This window comes from Diabrotica virgifera, chromosome 6 (genome assembly GCF_917563875.1).
Source record: "Diabrotica virgifera virgifera chromosome 6, PGI_DIABVI_V3a".
NCBI lineage: Eukaryota > Metazoa > Arthropoda > Insecta > Coleoptera > Chrysomelidae > Diabrotica > Diabrotica virgifera.
This window is the reverse complement of record NC_065448.1, coordinates 232,947,235-232,968,368: the sequence shown is the minus strand read 5'-3', so window position 1 is coordinate 232,968,368 and position 21,134 is coordinate 232,947,235. Positions and strand designations below refer to the sequence as shown.

At 34.0% G+C, this 21,134-nt stretch overlaps 1 protein-coding gene across 2 annotated transcripts in view; it reads right to left on the bottom strand.

The window, feature by feature from the left end:
- Positions 1 to 21,134, bottom strand: part of LOC114339447 (uncharacterized) — a 38,799-nt gene that overhangs the window by 11,518 nt on the left and 6,147 nt on the right. For both annotated transcript variants that reach the window (XM_050654720.1, XM_050654719.1), the window contains 2 exons: positions 9,099 to 9,462; positions 8,909 to 9,011 (listed from right to left, as the gene is read on the bottom strand). In XM_050654720.1, coding sequence (XP_050510677.1) covers positions 8,909 to 9,011; positions 9,099 to 9,462 — 467 coding nt within the window. The remainder of the gene's footprint in view (positions 1 to 8,908; positions 9,012 to 9,098; positions 9,463 to 21,134) is intronic.

Here is a 21,134-nt window from a genome sequence, read left to right as displayed (position 1 = left end):
AACCTAAAATACAACCATCTTATATGAAATTTTATCAATTTTATACTAGGTATGTCAAAAAAGATAAATTTAGATCAAAAGTAAAGTACCTTTATAGTTCAGAATATTTCAATTAGAAGGATGTAATTACATACTGAAACATAGTTTTATTTTAAATAACTTTCCATAATAACAATTTTCGATATTGTGAAAAATTAAAAGTATTTTACTCTTGAGCGAAATTCATATTTTTTGACATACCTCGTATAAAATTGATAAAATTTGACATAAGATGGCTGTATTTTAGGTCTTAGGTCTTAGACCATGCAGAACTTTTTATTAAGAATCACTTTTTTCGTAAAATTAATAACAAATGAGTTATCCGAATTAAAATACCTGAAAATAATGATAGGTATCCATAATTTTCCAAAAAAAAAAAAAAAATTAAATTAGAAAGATGTAATTGCATACCAGAATATAGTTTTTATTTCCAAACAACTTTTCATAATAGCAATTTTCGAGTGAAATTCAAAATTTTTGACATACCTCGTATAATATTAAAAAAATTTGATATTTGATAGTTAAATCTTAAGTTTTGGACCATGCAGAGCTTTTTATAAAGAATAATTTTTTTTCGTAAAATTAATAATAAAAAAGTTTTCCATATGGATACAACTTGCAGGGACATACTGTATATCGAAAACTCTTAGATTTTTTATTGAAAATGGATATGTGGAATTTTTATGGCAGCAACATCTTAAAAAAAATTAAAGTGAAATTTGTGCAGCCCATAAAAATTTTTGGGGGTTTTGTTCCCTTAAACCCCCCCAAACTTTTGTGTACGTTCCAATTCAATTATTATTGTGGCATCATTAGTTAAATACAATATTTTTAAAACTTTTTTGCCTCTTAGTACTTTTTTGATAAGCCAGTGTTTATAGAGATATTTTGAATATTTGTCGAATCCACCACATATTTGTAGGTATATGGTAAGTATGATTATAGACACCTGTTAATAATCTTAAAATTTATTTATAACTTACATTTTAGGTATATTTTGAAAAAGAAGCCACATCTCGATAAAAGGTGACATCAAAAAAAGACTAAGAGGCAAAAAAGTTTTATGAACACTGTGTTTAACTAATGGTACCACAATAATAGTTTAATTGGAACGTACACAAACATTTGGGGGGTTTAAAGGAACAAAACCCCCATAAAATTTTTATGTAAATATATTAAAAAAGAAGCCGCATCTCGATAAAAACTGGCTTATCGAAAAAATACTAAGAGGCAAAAAAGTTTTAAAAACGTTGTGTTTATATAAATAAATAAATAAATAAATAAACTAATGGTACCACAATAATGAATTAATTGGAAGGTACACAAAACTTTGGGGGGGTTTAAGGGAACAAAACCCCCATAAAATTTTATGGGGTGGACAAATTTTACTATAATTTTGTTTTAATATGTTCCTGCCATAAGAATAATACATGTCCATTTTCAATAAACATAAACAATCTCTAATAGTTTTCGATATCTTGAAAAAATCGATTAACATTTTGTAACTTCAAAGGGCTGTAACTTTTTTTATGAGCACATTTGTACTAAGGTAAGTAAGGTTCGATCGAACTATTTCTGACCCCAGAATGTGTGGTATAATTTATGATCCATCTTTTCGGGACATCCTGTATATCCACCTTGGTCTTATGGAGAAGAGTTAACACTTTCAATGCCGCCGACAAGGCTCCCGTGTTTACACTGTTATCTAGAGTTGCACAAGTTTGACTTGAATGTTTGAACTTGACTTGAGTTTGACTTAATTTCAAGTCAAACTCAAGTCAATCCTTCTGACAAATATTTCAAGTCAAGTCAAACTGGTCAATGGTACAGGTTTGAAAATTCAAACTGTTTGTCAAACTAGTTTGAAAGAGTTTGAAATAGTTATTTATGAAACAGTTCGTGAAATATGCTTTTTGCGAACGCACGTATTTTTAGAGCACGAGCGACAACGGAGCGAGTGCTATACATCGCGTAAGTTCGCAAAAAGTACTTCACGCACAGTTTCATACACTATTTTATCTACGATAAAAAAATAAAAAAAGCTGTAACTCTTCGTCACTGGAATTCATTTCTATTCTACAATTTTTAGAACTTTGACATTTAAAAATTCTAACTATGTACTTTCAAACCACAAAACTGTCAAAACTTTTGTTGTAATTCATTGCTCATATTGTCATCACCCTGACAACGCGAAAGTTAAGGATTGTCACCATGATAACGCGAAGGTTAAATCAGTGCGAAAAAGTAAATCCCATGTAAAATACATTGTTACTTCACTTCTTCTTCTTCTTTCTTCTTGACTGGCTTTACAACTCGGGGTATTCGGAGTCTTCGCCGCATCCACTATGGCTCTCCATCGTCTGCGATCTTGCGCTTCGATTTGCCATTGTTGTACCCCAATCCTAGATAGATCGGTTTCAACATCATCCTTCCATCTTTTTCTGGGACGGCCCACTGATCTTCTACCGCCTGGTCTCTCGAAGAACACTGTCTTTAGCACTCTGTCTTCCTCTGATCTTACTACATGACCTGCCCATCTTATCCGATTAGCTTTTATATGTCTGACGATGTTTTCTTTGTTACTTCACGCACACTTTAAATCCTTCACGCACTGCTATCTATATCTATAATGACAGTTTTCACAAACTAAAAACTTATACATAATATGACATAGAGTAGATAAAATAATCTATTTAGTAGATACACTTTTTTGTCGAGATAGACATGTTAGTTGCCAATTAAGATAAGAAAATTAATAATACAATGAGTGCCACATAAAAGTCAAAATTTTCAATGTGTTTTAATTTAAAAGTTTTAAATGTAGATATTTATTTTTTTCGAATCCTGAGAAAACTAATAAGTATTTTTGAAAAATTTAAACGCAGAATGAAATATTGCGTTATTACCTAGGGCCGAAAGTCTCTTAGAATAAATAAAAAGTTTTTTTTGAATGACATATTTGCAATTAATAATAACACTAAAGTTTCCTTTTTATGTTCACCCCTGTAGCTTATTAAAATAAACATCATAGAAGTTTTCAGGGATGTTCGTCCCTCAGAAATAATGAAATCTTTCATGCTGCCTTTAATTTTTTTTTAATTCTTATTTGTTTTCTCAGGATTTGAAAAAAATTAATACATTTAAAACACATTGAACATTTTGATAAGCGACATGTTACGCCTATGTCCTTAAAGGTTGCAATAAAATAAGACTATTGTTTGGTTTTTAAATGGACAGCTCAAAATAAAATGATTTGGAATTTTTATGACTTTCTTTTATTAAAAAAGGCATTTATTTATCTTAGGGCCAATTCGAAAAAACATGTGGTACAAAGCTGCTAGTTCACTCGAAAATATGTACCACAATACAAAAGATGTACCAACTGAGATTTTGTTTGGAGCTGATGTTGTAAGCAAATTGTATACACGGAGGAAATACTAGCTTACAGTGCGGTCTCGTAGCAAATTTACCATTTTAATTGGGAATAAATCACAATGTTAGTTGTTAGTTACAAATACAAATTAAATTTATTTGACGTTTCGACTTCTACTATTGAAATCGTTATGAAAATGTTCCGAAGTGGAAGTCGAAACATCAAATAAATTTAATGTATAACTAATATCGTGGCTTATTCCCAATTCAAATAGTAAATTTGCATAAGATGTCAAAAGAAAATAGTTTTAGATTAATAAGAAACTGGTCTTTATTTACAGAAAGGAAAATGATTGGTCCCAACAAAATGTAGATAATAAAGAATCGTGTATTTTAATAAGGGTAATTTTTGTGACAGTTTATTTTCTATTAAATATTTGAAAAACTAGGAATGTTTGCGTAGAGAAACTTGTAGACATCCCATACGTAATATACTGCTAGGCATAAGTTAGGGATATAGAAAATTTATGCTCATTTTCATAGTTGATTTTTTCGTGATTTGATTAACGGATCGCGCTATTTTTTTACTATTTTAGATATTTCTTCAGTATTAACACAGTTGTGCAAAGATTTACTTAAACTTCTTTTTTGTACTTATACCGGGTGGAGGAAAAGAAATGTTTTTCTTATGTTAAGTTTGAAACACCCTGTACGAAGATCATCATCATCATCATCATCATTTGGCTCTACAACTCTATGTGAGTCTTGGCCGCGTTTACTATTTCCCTCCATTGTTGTCGGTCTTGAGCAGCTATTTCCCATTGCTGTACTCCCATTTTGCGTAGATCGCTGGCTACTGCGTCCTTCCATCTCTTTCTTGGGCGACCAACTGACCTTTTTCCATCGGGCCTTTCCCAGAATGTGGCGTTTAGAAGTCTTTCGTCACTTGATTTTAGTACGTGACCCGCCCATCGTATTCTGTTTGATTTAATGTAGCGTACTATGTTTTCATCTCCGTATATTGTCTGGAGTTCATCATTGTGTCTTCTTCTCCATTCTCCTGTTGTCTCTTCTCTGCAAGGCCCATAGATAGTTCGCAGTATCTTTCTTTCAAGTACCAGTAATTTTGTTGTTTCCCGCTGATTCAGAGTCCAGGTTTCGCTTCCGTACGTTATTGTGGGACGAATTATTGTCTTATATACTCTTATTTTTGCTGGTCTTGAGAGTATTTTTGATTTAAGTAGGGTCCTTAACGAGTAATATGCCCTGTTTCCTGCAATAATCCTGGCTGCCACGTCCTTTTCATAGTTATTTTCAGATGTTATGATCGCTCCCAAGTACTTAAATTCTTTGACGACTTCAAAATTGTATTCATTAATTGTTACGTTTTGTCTAACCCTTGGTCTTGGGTTCTTCGTAACCACCATGTACTTGGTCTTGTCCTCGTTGACCTTAAGACCAACTTCCTTGGCTCCGTTCTCGAATAGGGTGAAAACTTCTTTTGCATCTCTGGTGGATTGTGCAATTGTGTCCACGTCATCCGCAAAGGCTAATAGTATTTTTGATCCTTGGGCGGCAAATCCGTTTGTCAGTTGTGGCTGAGCTTTCCTTACTGCATGTTCCAGTGCGAAGTTAAACAGCAGGGGGGCGAGAGGATCTCCTTGTCTAAGTCCTGTGTCAATGAGGAATTCCTCCGACGTGTTGCTGCCAACTCTGATTCGTGCGTGTACGAAGATCGAGGTACGATAACGAGTATTATAGTCTTATGTTTTGTGAACATTTTGTTTTTTTAATGTGCCTGATATCTTAGAAACAAAGAAAGTAGACGGTTTTGTAGTTTAACATGTGTTTTAACCGAAACAAAAGTTTGAGACACCCTTTAGGGAGGAAAAGGTAAAATGGTGGTTATGCATTGATACTATGTTGTAGTCGCATCTTTTGTGAACCATTTATTTTTTTAAGTTTCTCTGATATCTTTAATAACAAAGAAATTAGACGGTTTTAAATATGTGTTTTAACTGACGACTGCGATACGTGAGGAGGTCATGTCTTATCATACCATCAAGACGAAATATTTCCTATATATAGTGCGAAAGAAAAAGAGTGTTCAAAGAAAAAGAGTGTTCAAAGAAAAAGAATATGTGTAATGTACCTCTCGATATTTAAGGAGCCTCCGGATCGACACCGAATCCGTATTACTTTCAGTGAAATTCCACCCCAAAACATAGAGCCTCCATTAAAAAATCTCGTCTCTCTTATCTTGTGCTGTGCATACAGCTTACCTGATCGACAAATACCTCTTATAGGTGTCGATAAGAACTGTTTACGTTATGCGCCTTTCTGTTTTTAAAGTTTGGTTAACTGTTATGTTTTAGTGTTAATTTAGTTTTGTTTCAGTTAAAATACATGTTAAAGAGTAAACCACCTATTTTCTTTGTTATTTTCTTTATCTTTAGAAAGCTAAAGATATCAGGGAGATTCAAAAAACAAAATGTTCACAAAACATAAGACTACAATACGATTCCGATCTATACACAGATTTGTACCTCGTTCTCCCTACAGGGTGTTTCAAACTTAACATAAGAAAAACATTACTTTTCTTCCACCCGATATAAGTACAAAAAAGAAGTTTAATTAAATCTTTGCACAACTGTGTAAATACTAAAGAAATATCCAAGATAATAAAAAAAAATAGCGAAATTCGTTAATCCGTTCACCAAAAAATCAACTATGAAAATGAGCATACATTTTCTATATCCTTAACTTATGACTCTCAGTGTAGTGGAAATTTTTAATCCAACATCCAACATCAGCATTCACGATCCAACTTTCTTAGTAATACCACTAGTGGTACGACTAGTGGTATTACTAGTGGTACAACAACTAACCCAACCGTCCCATTCACGGTCTAATTTTAGATCCAACATCGAAAGTCGTACCACTAGATGTACTACAAATCAGAGCGTGAATGGCCCGCCTAGTATTGCTGTATATTCGTTGGTATTTCTTTAACACTAGAAAGTCTCACTTAGCATACCTACCTAGAAAGCCCGAAGGGATCATTTTGGCCCCACGTTCTTTAATCAATTAAAACTCAGTTTAAAGAAATTAAATCTGCTCTAGACGATAGAATCTGATTTTATTTTTTACTTTCATTGTTTAACACATTCGCTGCTTATCAAAATCATTCGGAGCACCATACAGTTTGCAGTTTTTGATATTTGCCACACATTGCCTTGTTACAGCCGTGACAATGATTGGAAGTATGATTTCCTTTACAAAATATTTTCAACTGATATTTTTTTTCGTTTTTGGATAGTAACAGTAATTAGTTGTTGGTAGACCTGGTGTTGCTAGGCGTAGTTCCAGATTTCGGGAGGCAAGGTATGGGGCCCATAATTCTTCACACAACCGAAGAATAAACTTACGAAGACTGAGTCTACTTCCAGTTATTTCTTTATAAATAATCCATGCATTTATTGCATCCAAGTCAAGAGTATTATACAACATGTACATAGATAGTCCATCGTCTTGAAGTTACTTTTGTAGTATAAAGACGCGTCATTTGGTCCTTTACACCAACAATTGTATCTTTGTGTTCACTTGTGTTTACCAACAATTTTATCTTTATTACGTAGATGATCAGTATCAATATAAGGGTAACCATTTACAATAAACATAGGTACATTAATATAATTTTACCTATCCGACAGGAATTTGAAAGTAAGGCTCATCGAATTTCCCAGAATACGATAATAACTTACACAGGGCCAATTTGGCCCCTTTAGACTTCTATGGTAGACTTGTTAGAAAAACCATTTAATAAATTTAGTAAACAATCATTTTTTGTGTTAAATAAGGCTTTGTATCAATATATTAAAAGTCATAAAATATGAAATTATTATTGCCTCAAATAAAAAAACTACAATAACTTCAAATCGCAACAGGGGCCACATTGGCCCCTCCGACTTTCTAGTGTTAAAATTCAAAACTAACCATAGGGTTATTAGACCTGGATCCCGCGTTCCAAAAAAAGTTTATTAATAGCAAGCTGAAAATTTGTTAATAGCTTAACGGTGTCTAGTCGGACAAACTTTAATGTACGGGAACACTGGAACAGGGGAAGCTTTAATTGTGGAACCAGTTTAAAAATTTGGAACGTCAGATTACGAAAACGTCCCATGTATTTTGTCGGTCAGAACATCCAATTGATTTGTTACTCTTTCATTAAAATCTCATGCAAAAATCAGACTGCTATTACTAACCAACATGATTCCTGTCATTTGACATGTTCTTCGTGTTCCACTCATTAAAATGCCCAGTTGGTGATAAACACCAGTCTGAGAGTTTAATGAAATTGTAACAAATTAATTGGAAGTTCTGTCCGACAAAATACATGGAACGTTTACGTAGATACGTAGTCTAACGTTCCAAATTTTTAACCTTTTCCACCATTAAAACTTCTTCTGTTCCAGTATTCCCATACATCAAAGTTTGTCTGACTAGACACCGTTAAGACAAAATACATGGAACGTTTACGTAGTCTGACGTTCAAAATGTTTAACCTTTTCCACAATTAAAACTTCTTCTGTTCCAGTGTTCCCATACATCAAAGTTTGTCTGACTAGACACCGTTAAGCTATTAACAAATTTTCAGCTTGCTATTAATCAACTTTTTTTTGGTACGCGGGATCCAGGTCTATATGGTTTTATATCTACAATTTAAATTTTTTTCGGATACAGGCTACAAATGTTGGGTTTAAATTTTTAAAAAATTAATGTATAAATATGCATTAAGCTTTCTGAATAATTATCCCAACTGGCGCGTTTATTGGGTTTTATTTGTCTGTCTGCGGTTTAAATATCGTATCAGCCAATACATTTACATGTTTATTGAAATTTGTCAAAAAATTTTTTTTGGACATTGTTGGGAAAGGGGGGTATTTCCCCTACCCTCCCCCCGTTGATCCGCCACTGAACAAATAAAGGCGTAGGCGGTCTCATTTAAAATTGAAAATAAACACGTTGCGTAATATTCAAACTTTTCAAACTGTTTGAAGATGTTTGAATTCAAGTCAAACCTAAAGATATCGAAATCAAGTCAAGTCAAACTTTTTTATACAAAAAGTTTGATTTTCAAGTCAAGTCAAGTTTGTTGAGTAAAATCAAACTAGTTTGACTTGATGCATCTCTACTGTTATCAATCATGTGCTACCGACACAGTTACTGTGTTTACATTTTAACAATTTTCCAATGACTGAGATGAGACTGACAACATGAGACAAACATCTGATATTGGCCCGGAGCTGAAAGTGTTAATAGAAAAGAAGAGCCTATAAGAACAAAGTGAAAATCAGAAGCATTGCTACAGTTTAGGCATCTATAGCCAATGCTCAATAATCGAGCAATGCACATGAAGAACAAGAGGCATCTAAAACACCAACTCAATTGACAATAATGTTTGCCTATAAAAAATAAAATAAAAAATTATACTCACGTCTTTCTGAGACTATTTTCTGTATTATTTACACCCTTGTAAGCTTCCAGTAAAAAGTTATCATCCTCTTCTGTAAAACAATGCCTACGTCTTTTTGAATTACCTCAAAAAAAGCAAAATGAATGAAAATTCTTCATCTATATTATTTTTTTTTTCTTTTAAAAATGTAATCCTTAAAAATACAACTTACTTTTGGGCATTATTTTGTTTTCACAAACTTTATCATTATTGCTACAGTCTTCTCGTTTATATTCCCTCTTCACATTGTTTCTTAAAGTATACCTGCTCACATCTAGACAATTTTCTAACAGTTCATCCTCTTTTTCAATAATCCTACTCAATTTTATCAGATCATCATCGAGATTTTGGGAAAAGTAATTGCACATTTCTGTAAAAATGTTTTCTGTTATGTCTTTCTTGGTGAGACAGAAAATTGTACGGTATGATGTAATTTTCTTGTCTATATCTAGACAGCTCTTTTTAAAGCTGTAGCATATCTGCAGGTTTTCCCAACATTCCCAACACATCACTGGATGTTCAGACAGTTCCAGATCCTAAAATAATAAAAAAATAATAATTTAAATGTCTTAAGACATACAGGGTGTCTCCCAGAGGCGTAGCTACCGCCGTATCAATTATACGGGCCCACAGCGCGGCATGTCGAAACAAAATTTCACTTACAAAAATTGAACAAAGTGTTCTACAATTATTTCACTATTAAAATGCTTTGAAACAGTGTATGTTGTTTGGATATCAACATTTTGGTGTAGCGGATTCTTTATCTACACCTATATAAATCGTATTTATCTATTATCTATTCTCTGCTCCATAAAAACAGAGCTTTTTTGTTTTCAAGCTACCTCTCATTGTCAATTTCGTTGGCTGTGTGTGAGTTATTGTATAATGTATAATGTATAATGCCAAATTGCAATTTTTGTAATCGCTTTATCTTTGAATATTTGAAACATTGTATTGTTTGTATTGTATTGTTTGGGTATATTTTCGTATAATCTGTTCTTTATCTATAATTGTATTTATGTACATCTACACTTCTCCAAGAAATTAACGCACCACCTTAAAAATTGGTCATTTCTAATGTCCCATATTGCCTAAACCTGTTTTCCGATTTAAATAATTTTTTAATATGTTATAGCCGTATTCTTGAACAATATCGTTGTAATATTGTTGCTAGATAGGTAAATTGTCATTGTGTACCGGCTATATACCAATCAAACTGTGATTTTTTCTCAAAGTTCGCGTCACCCTGTGGAATATTAATAGCATTATTTATAAAATACTGAAATTAAAGCCCAACTATAGCCTCATGTTTTCTTAACATTCTGTTTTTCAATTCATTCGCTTATGTTGGATACTACAGAAGTTGGACAATAAAGAAGTTAGGTATGTAATACTTTAACAACTAGCCTTATTTTTGATCAATACAGGGTGTTTTTAAATAAGTATTCTTCTTCTTCAAATGCAAATCCACTAATGGATGTTGGCGATCACATTTTCCATTAACTCTCTGTTTCTTGCAATGTGTATCAGTGATTGTATGTCGATAATCTCTGTCCATTGCCTTATGTTTCGGAGCCAGGACATTTTCTTGCGTCCTATTCCTCTCTTGCCTTCAATTTTACCCTGGATTATAAGTTGAAGGAACTGGTATTTTTCGTTTCGCATGATGTGACCCAAATACGCCGTTTTTCTTTTCTTGATGTTTTCGAAAAGCTGACGTTCTTGGTTGATTCTTTTAAGGACATCCACATTTGTGACTTTCGCCGTCCATGGTAACTTTAGGATACGGCGATAAAGTCACATTTCGAAGGCTTCTAATCTGTTTATATCCCTCGTTTTGAGTGTCCAGCCCTCTATGCCATATAGCAGCACCGACCAAACGTAGCATTTAGTAAACCTTAGTCTCAGTGTAAGGTCGAACTCTGAGCAGCTCAGTACCTTCCTGAATTTTACGAAAGCTTGTCGAGCTTGCTCAATGCGACATTTTACTTCCCTGTCCGATGCCCAGTCTTCAAAAAGCCACGTTCCTAGGTATTTGAATTTGCTCACTCTCTCAATGGACTTAGTATTCAGTGTTATGGTGGAGTTTTCAAATGCATCCAAGTTTCTGGAGATGATCATGAATTTGGTCTTTTTGGTATTAATCTCTAATCCCATTCGCTTACTGTATTCTCCGATTATAGTGACAAGTTATTGAAGATCTGCTATGTTGTCGCAAATTAAGACAGCATCATCAGCATATCGTATGTTGTTGACTAATACTCCATTCACTTTGATTCCCATCTCTGCATCTTCCAAAGACTCTTGAAATATGGCTTCCGAATAAATGTTAAATAAAAGAGGGGAAAGCACACATCCCTGCCGAACACCCCTTCTTATATGTATGGATTTGGATATAGAATTGTCTATTTTTAATTGTGCTGCCTGATACCAGTACAAGTTTTCAATGCATCTTATGTCTTTTTGGTCTATATCAATAAAATAAGTATGGCAAACTTTAAGAGTTAATTCTGCATAACAAAATAATGATAGTTTGCTTTATAAACGTATGTCCGTGATAGGGGGTGTTGATATTTATCTTACAAACTGACGATTTGTTTGTTGCTCTAAAACCGGTTGATATATGCAAATAAAATTTGGTGGGTTCTAACAGGTAGTTATTGTGCTTAACATACAATTAAGAATTTTATGTTCACCATTGGCGCACATAAGGGTCATATTACCCGTATGCGCGCCAATGGTGAATATTAAATTCCTAATTGTATATCAAAAATGAGCAATAACTACCTCTTAAAACTCACCAAATTTTACTTGCATATTTTAACCGGTTTTAGGGCAATAAATAAAGCGTCCGATTGTAAGAAAAATTTTAACACCCCCTATCTCGGAGACGAAGCATTTGCAGACATACGTTTATAAAGCAAACGCAAACTGTCATTATTTTTTCATTCAGAATTACCCCTTAAGCGGCCCTCAAATTGCGTTATTGTTCGACAGTTTTGTTCGATGAGCAAGTCTGTTCGAATCAAAATGACGCAAAATGGAAGTGTGTGGGTTGAAAACTGTCGTTCTGGCTCGCTTGCAAAAATGATGCAATAATCATTTTTGTTCGAACAGACTTGCTCGTTGAAGAAAAAAAGTTAACAAAACTGTCGAGCAAGAACGCAATTTATGGACCGCTTCGAGTTTGCTGTACTTATTTAAAAACACCCTGTATTGACGAAAAACAAGGCTAGTTGTTAAAGTACCTAACTTTTTTATTATCCAACATAAGAGTGAGTGAATCAAAAGCGAATGCATCAAAAAACAGAATGTTTGGTTTTAATTTCAGTACGTATTTTATAAATGCTAAAATATGCCACAGGGTAACGCGAACTCTGAGAAAAAAAATCACAGTTTGATTGGTACACCCAGTATACAATGACAATTTACATGTCTAGTAACAATATTATTACAGCGATATTGTTAAAGAATAAGGCTATAACTGTTATAGTATAACACATTAAAAAAATCACTTAAATCGAACAACAGGTTTAGGAAATTCGAGACATAAAAAATGACCCGTTCTTAAGGTGATACGTTAATTTCTTGGAGAAGTGTATTTACTTGCCGCTCACCGTTATACCATAAGAACAGAGCTTCTTTGTTTAAGCTCATTTTCAATGTCCATTCATCCTTGGATTGAAAAAACTGAATCTGTTTTTAAACAATGAGTCTCGATAATTCAAATCGATTTTTCTAGTTTGGTTTAGAGTTTATTAGGTTTATTATTATTTATATTTGGGTATTATACGCAGAACTTATTAGTTTCTACGGTTGTACTATGTAGTGTGCAACTTATTTAAATTTTGCAATATATCTTTTTGTTTTATTTCGTTATCTTTTATTTTGTACTAATATTGACGATTTATGTAATTTAAGTAAACTGTATTTGTGTTTGTTTTTTCTTCGACTTTTTGTAAGCTTTGTCCATAAAATTGTAAAATTTTCAGTGACAATAAAACATATTTTTATTCTATTCTATACAAGCCTTTTTGCTTCTTTTGTCGCGGGGGAAAAGGGCCCCGCGACAAACTTTGATATGGGGCGCCCGTGGGGCTAGCTACGCCACTGGTGTCTCCGAAAATAGTGCGTTCCTTAAAGGTATAGGTCAGAGCTTCCCAAACTGTGCGTCGCGACGCCCTGGGGCGTCGCGGGGTTGTCCCAGGGGCATCGCGTGTCAGCGCGGACTTTTAATACAGAAAATATATTTGTCTGGATAGTATGCAGGACTACAAGCTCTCATCAAAACCAAGGCTCCAAATATAAAATGGACACATTACGTCATTCATAGAGAGGCCTTAGCAGCAAAGAACATTACACCTGAATTAAGTGTTGTGATGGATAGTATTATTAAAGTGGTGAACTACATTAAAACATGACCCGTGAAATCAAGTCTTTTCCATAAACATTGTGAAGAAATGGGGGCCGAGCACACCTCTTTAATTTATTATTGCAACTCTCGTTGGCTGTCCAAAGGCAACGTACTCGCACGTGTATATGAATTAAAAAAAATGAAATTTTACATGTATCTATATGTCATACAGAATCCCATAATCATGCGCAAAACTTTCAGATGCGATATTAATTCAGAGTTTATAATAAAATTAGCCTATCCCTGTGACATATTTAACATAAGTATTTAGAGGGAAATAATACTCATCCTGCAATTGGCAGATAAAATTACTGGGTTTCAGAAGTTGCTCTTATGGAAGAGAAAATTAGAAGATCAAGAAATTGACTGTTTTCCTACTTTACAAGGTATTTTACAAGAAAAATCGATAGAAATCCTAGGTTCCTCTTTAAAAAATATGTTTACAGAACACATGTTATCATTGAACGAATACTGAGAAATGTTTTCCCTAAAATCTGGAGCAATATGACTGGGTCAGACAGAATCCCCCTCTACTCATTCACACCATCGTCACTTTCAACAGAGGAAGAAGAACAACCGACAGAACTGTCCTGTGATTTCAGCCTAAAGCTTCAACACCAGAAGGACCTGTTTGAATTTTGGAGCTCAGTTTCTCATAATTATCATCCCATCAGCACTGCTGCATTAAAGGTTTTATTACCATTTGCGACTTCGTACTTGTGCGAAACGGGCTTTTCTACAGTTGCAGTAATTAAAAACAAGTACAGGTCAAACATAAAGTTAGAAAAAGAAATTAGAGTGACAATTTCTAAATTGGAGCCCCGGTTTCATAAGCTATGCTCAAAAAAGCAAGCACATCCCTCACATTAACCAGCCAGTTACATAAATAAATATCCCGTTTTATTTTTGTGCCTATGTTTTGATTTCTTTCTTAATTTCTATAGAAATTATAATAGGCTAGTACTAAAATTGGTAAGTATTATTGAGAGGCGTCGCAAAAAATAGCAAAGTCCCAAGGGCGTCACAGTACGAATAAGTTTGGGAAGCCCTGGTATAGGTAGAAGGCACAATGTAGAGCAAAAAAGTCTTATACCATTTTTTTTTAAATTGATCCGTTTGACCAAAAAACGAAAATACATTTTGATATGCAAATTGAAGTCTGGCAACAACGCGCAACTCAAAAATCTAAAGATTAAAAAAGTAGGTTTGTGGGTCAGTTGCATCTGGTCAGCGGCGGCTCGTGGGTCAATCTTCAGGGGGGTCATTTTGGTTTGAAAACTTCAAACTGTTGATTTTTTAAAGTATTTAAAAGATCTTTTAGCATTTATATTTTAGATAAAAAATACAGACTTAGATAAAACTCAATACTATTTACCCTAGTTTTCCGAAAATTAAATTTGTCTTTTTTTAGAGTAAATCTTTTAAAAAATATAGGAAAAATGGTATGAACAGGTTATTGACTGATATATAGATAGGAATATTTATAGTATAATAAATTGTAAATTTATTAAAACGAAACTTACTTTAAATATTTTTATATTTTAAGTCAATTCTTCTATCCTTTAGTTCTGCAAAATAGTCTATGACCTTCTCATTGAAATTTGGAATGCTCTTGACAAGCGTTTTCTCGATGCTCAGCATAGACAAGGCACTAAGTCTAGGTTGTCCCATCGTATTACGCAGGAATGTTTTTACTCTTTTTAAAGTAGAAAAACATCTCTCACTTTCCACGGTTGTCATAGGGAGTGTGCACAAAATATTTAATAACTTCACTGCTTCAGAAAATGTTTCAGACAAATTCATGTTAATAAAAAGCTGAAGTATGGCTACTGCACCAGCACTATTGCGAAAATCCTCACGACAATATAAGACTTCAAGTTCCGATTTTAGTTTGGAAATATTCACTGTGGGATAATTAGCCGTCACCATTTTTAAAATATTTTGCGGAAAGTTGGTAGTGTATGCTTCAAATTTCTCTATGTAGAATAACTGTGAAATCATGAGATGATCATTGAAACTAAACCTGTGATTTATTTCAGATATAATAATATCACAAATTTCAAGTGCAGTTCGTCGCTTTGGATCCTCTGCAGTAGTTTTTCTTTTTTTTGCTGTTGATGTGCTTGGTACTTCTGATTCCAAAATAGTATTTCTAATTATTTGGATATTGTTGTTAAAAGACAGGATACAATTTTTGACAGATATAACATCAATGTCTCGCATTTGCAATTGTTTAAACAATATATCAACATGGGGCATTATTTTATGGAAAAAATTTAACCAAAATAAAAAATGCTCATCTTCCAAATGTCTTTTTAAACCAGTTGCTTGATTTATATTGTTACCATCTTGCTCCTCATCAATAATTTCCTCTAAGCAAGATTTTAAATCATCTTTATAAGTGTATACAATTTCAACACATTTTGTATTGAAAGCCCATCGAGTAGGCGCAGCTTTAGGTAGCCTTACTTTAACCACTCTATCCAGAACCATCGTACGTTTTGGAGATCGGCCGAAAAAGGACGAAAATCCGTGTAAATTTGCAAAAAATATTTTTATCGGTTTGTGTTGACTCGCCGCTTTTTGGAGGATAAGATTAAATTGATGGGCATAGCAGTGAATGAAGTGTGCATTTGGGTATATTTCTTTAATTTTTGTTTGTACTCCTCCCAGTTTACCGCTCATGACTGATGCACCATCGTAACTTTGGGCAATCAATTTTTCAGGTGCTTCATTAATTTTTAATAATTGAAGTTCTTCCAATATTACATTAGTTAAATGTTGTGCTGTAGTACCTAGGGGGTTAACAAATTTCCAAAATCTTTCATGTACAATACCAGTTAATACATATCGCAATATGATAATCATCTGCGTTTTATTGGAGCTGTCTGTGGTCTCATCTACTTGAATGGCCACAAAATTTGTCTGGCCAATCTCCTTCATGATATGAGTATGCACAATGGCTAACATTGATTCTAAAATATCGTTCTGAATTGTTTTCGATGTTCCTTTAAATACTGTACTTTTTTCAATGTGTTCTTTAAACATTAAATCCAGTTCAGAAACAAAATCGATAAGGCCCAGAAAAATTCCACGATTATTGGAGCTGTCACTTTCGTCATGACCGCGCAATGCAATTTCGAAAACTCCACAAAATTTTACACAGTCGATTAGTTTGTTTAAAATATACCTATTTTTAGATACCAATTCATTAAAGTCATGCACAGATTTACGATATACACTATCAAGTTGCTGTCTTATGTTAACACGTCCTAAACTTGCGTAACTCATTGATGAATTTATATGAGTAGTTGAAGAGGCATGTTTTGTAATTTTCACTTTTAAATGCTTAATGTCAGTTACTCCATTTTTCGCCCATACAGCGTCATTCGAAAACAGTAAACACGGATAGCAAAAAAATGCATTTCTCACACTGCAGCCACAAATCCAATCACACAAATTGTACATTGATTCTTTAAAATATCTTTGAATGTCCTTACCCCTATCCTTTGTTGTTTGTTTTAAATTCATGTTTGGTTTTGGTCGACCACTTTCTTTTTTCTCAAGCCGCCGTTCATAATTTAGTGTTCCAGCAGATTTTAAGGCAATTATTTCGTCAACAACACTCATCTTGTTTTTGTTACAATCACAAAAAAATCCAACAAAACAAAATAAATTACGCAAATACGCCGCGATCGATATAGACCTGCCGTGAAGTGCGGTCAGCAGACGGTAACTAACTAAACGTGAGGCCGTCGACTCTACTAGAGGTATACGACGGAAAGGTCACTCCCACTCTCGCCCACGAAATTGCTATCTGCCGTCTCTTTTCTATTTTACATGCATTTGTCCATAAGCCATAAGAACTGTATATAGACAATTTAAAATACGGCCCAGCCACGGGCTTGTGTATAGCGCGAGGCGCGACGTTATTATATCTATTATATTTGTTTTGCCAATGCAGACTGCTGAGAGAGAATTTTATATTTCAGAGTGAAGTTTTAGATAAAAGATATTTTTAATAAAATTGGTATTTTTATGAGATTATTTTAGGGGGGTCATTGACCAATTGACCCTAAGGAGGAGCCGCGCTTGCATCTGGTAGGTAAAATAATGTAAATATCAATCAAACCCATATCCATTATTTTGCAGGTAGTCAACAACTACGATGTCAACAACCCCAAAAATCACACCTCAAAGTAAATAAACAAGGGATTATTAGGTTAAATTTCCACAGTCACAGCAAGTTCTTCTAGGCTACGTTGCCATGTCATTCAAATTTATGAAAATAAAAATTCACTTATATGGAGAACAATGTAATTTTTTTCTTGGAAACGGTTAACTTTAGAAAAAATGTTATAGGACTTTTTTGAAAGACTGATAGGTTTTGTACACACTTGAAATGAATGAAAGAAGTATGTTAAAGTGTGTAAATGTATTTTAATTTCCTTAGCTAAGCGCTTTCGACATAAAAGTCATCTTCAGAGCTAATGCTACAATAAAAAGTTAAAACAATAAGTAAAAAGATGTTCTAAGTACAAAGTTTTTTAACTTACGTCAATATACAGGGTGTCCCGAAAAGAATGGTCATAAATTATACCACACATTCTCGGGTCAAAAATAGTTCGATTGAACCTAACTTACCTTAGTACAAATGTGCTCACAAAAAAAGTTACAGTCCTTTGAAGTTACAAAATGAAAATCGATTTTTTTCAATATATCGAAAACTATTAGAGATTTTTTATTGAAAATGGACATGTATAATTCTTATGTCAGGAACATCTTAAAACAAAATTATAGTGAAATTTGTCCACCCCATAAAAAATTTATGGGGATTTTGTTCCCTTAAACCCCCCCAAACTTTTGTGTACGTTCCAATTAATTCATTCAAGTAATCAACGGCCCCCCTTCCGACACACAAGAATCTCTCAAATGTTCCTGTTCATCTTCCGGCCACGTACTCTACCGAAAGCCCAAACGCAAAAAGATTCACGTACCGTCCGCTCTAATGCAAACATGCATTGACGAACTCCCGGTAGAGTACGAAAACATCCTTGAGGCTACCCCGTTAGCCTTCCGTACCCACCTCTAACATTTCCTCTTCCTTACCCCGAACAGGGAGAAGTTGGTTTTTTGCGGTTTCCCAACTTCATTGCACAATTATACCTGTTCGTCCCAAGAAAATAGCCGCAACTATTTTCTCCACTCGAACGCTCACTGTCCACGCTGCGCTCAAAGCCACCTCCTGACCGCCGACGAGGGACGCAGGTTCGCCTGTCGTTGTACAATGGTTTCTAGGGAGCTTGGTCGAAAGCAAAGCACGGACAGTACACGTAAATGTCTATGGAACCAACAACAATCCATCAAACTTTCTTCTCTGTTGACTTCTGGCCTTCTGGACAACACCGTCTGGCATAACCCAGGATCCAAGAACACCAGGACACGGCGCTTGCCCCGGTGTGGTTTTCGGACTGTTTGCTTTGCTGCCAACACAATACATTCACCTCAAACCCTGAAGAGGACAAAATCCTAAACGGGGAAGCACATTGAACGCATTTCTTCTAAACATTATCTAGACAAGCAAATCAAACAATGTGGCATGGCATTAATTCATTATTGTGGTACCATTAGTTAAACACAACGTTTTTAAAACTTTTTTGCCTCTTAGTATTTTTTCGATAAGCCAGTTTTTATTGAGATGCGGCTTCTTTTTCAATATATTTACGTAAAAATTTTATGGGGGTTTTGTTCCTTTAAACCCCCCTAATGTTTGTGTACGTTCCAATTAAACTATTATTGTGGTACCATTAGTTAAACACAGTGTTTTTAAAACTTTTGTCTCTTAGTCTTTTGTTCATAAGTCACCTTTTATCGAAATGTAGCTTCTTTTTCAAAATATACCTAAAAATGTAAATTATAAATAAATTTTCAGATTATTAACAGGTCTCTATAACCGTACTTAACCATATACAAATATGTGGTGGATTCGACAAATATTCAAAATATCTCGATAAACACTGGCTTATCGAAAAAGTACTAAGAGGCAAAAAAGTTTTAAAAATAATGTGTTTAACTAATAGTGCCACAATAATAATTTAATTGGAACGTACACAAAAGTTTGGGGGGGTTTAAGGGAACAAAACCCCCATAAAATTTGTATGGGGTGCACAAATTTTACTTAATTTTTTTTTTAAGATATTGCTGTCGTAAAAATGCCACATGTCAATTTTCAATTAAAAATCTCTGAGAGTTTTCGATATATGAAAAAAAATCGATTTTCATTTTGTAACTTCAAAGGGCTGTAACTTTTTTTGTGTGCACTATTGTATATAGGTAAGTGAGGTTCAATCAACCTATTTTTGACCCCAGAATCTGTGGTATAATTTATGACCAATCTTTTCGGGACACCCTGTATAAAAAGTACCGGCTACTTAGGATTGTATTTTCTTGCATCGCATTAAGAAATTTGTAATTCAGGTCCACCGTACAACTCCGGCTGATGAAAGCTAGTTTTAATTTTTAGTTTTTCTATGGTAAAACAATAAAAACAACCACTGGGACGATACATACATATAAATTTTTTTTTTTTTTCATGAAAAAATTTTTATATGTATGTATCGTCCCAGTGGTTGTTTTTATTGTTTTACCATAGAAAAACTAAAAATTAAAACTAGCTTTCATCAGCCGGAGTTGTACGGTGGACCTGAATTACAAATTTCTTAATGCGATGCAAGAAAATACAATCCTAAGTAGCCGGTACTTTTTATATATTGACGTAAGTTAAAAAACTTTGTACTTAGAACATCTTTTTACTTATTGTTTTAACTTTTTATTGTAGCATTAGCTCTGAAGATGACTTTTATGTCGAAAGCGCTTAGCTAAGGAAATTAAAATACATTTACACACTTTAACATACTTCTTTCACTTCTTTCATTTAGGACTTTTTTGTTCTAAATTGTGTATTATATCCACACCTTAAAGGAACGCACTATTTTCGGGAACACCCTGTATACCTGGGATTGCATCTGGATGAAACACTCATATGGAAAACTCACATTAAAACTAAACGGAAACAATTAGATCTTGAACTAAGAAATATGAACTAGTTAGGTCTACTTAAGGCCTACTTAACAAAAGGTCTCAGTTATCTCTTGAAAATAAACTGCTTCTGTACAAAGCTATACTAAGTAATACCACTTTGGGCATACGGAATCAAACTATGGGGCTGCAGTTAACCATCAAATTCGATCGTGTAAAGGCCAAAGGCCGTAACCATCAAAAATTAGAAATTGAGATTTTTGGTTTTTCTGAAAGACTGACCAGAAATACACCTCCCGGACAAAGGTCGTACCCCACCTATTACTATAAACCTATAGAATATCAGAATAATGTCATTATGTACATTTGGCGGTTTCACAATTTCATCCCAACATTTGGCGTAACTGTCACGGCATAACCCAGAACAGCTAATATCACGTACCGGATAATTGGCGTAAGCCTAACTTTTCCTTGGCATCACCTGATCAAAATTCTTCCACGGTTATAGCAAAAGCATCATTAGATCCGGAAAGTGAAGAAATAAGAATTTGTGTGAAAGGGCACAAGACAAGGCGATCAACCATTACTTCACCTTCACTGACACAGCTATACAACGAAGAATTAATATAGCGAAGAACGCTATAAATGACCAGGATAATAATAATAATATTTAAAATACGAAAATCTACAGAATTTAATTAAAAATAATGTTATTCCAAATCGGTACCAGAAAGAAGGCTTATATCAAAATGAGAT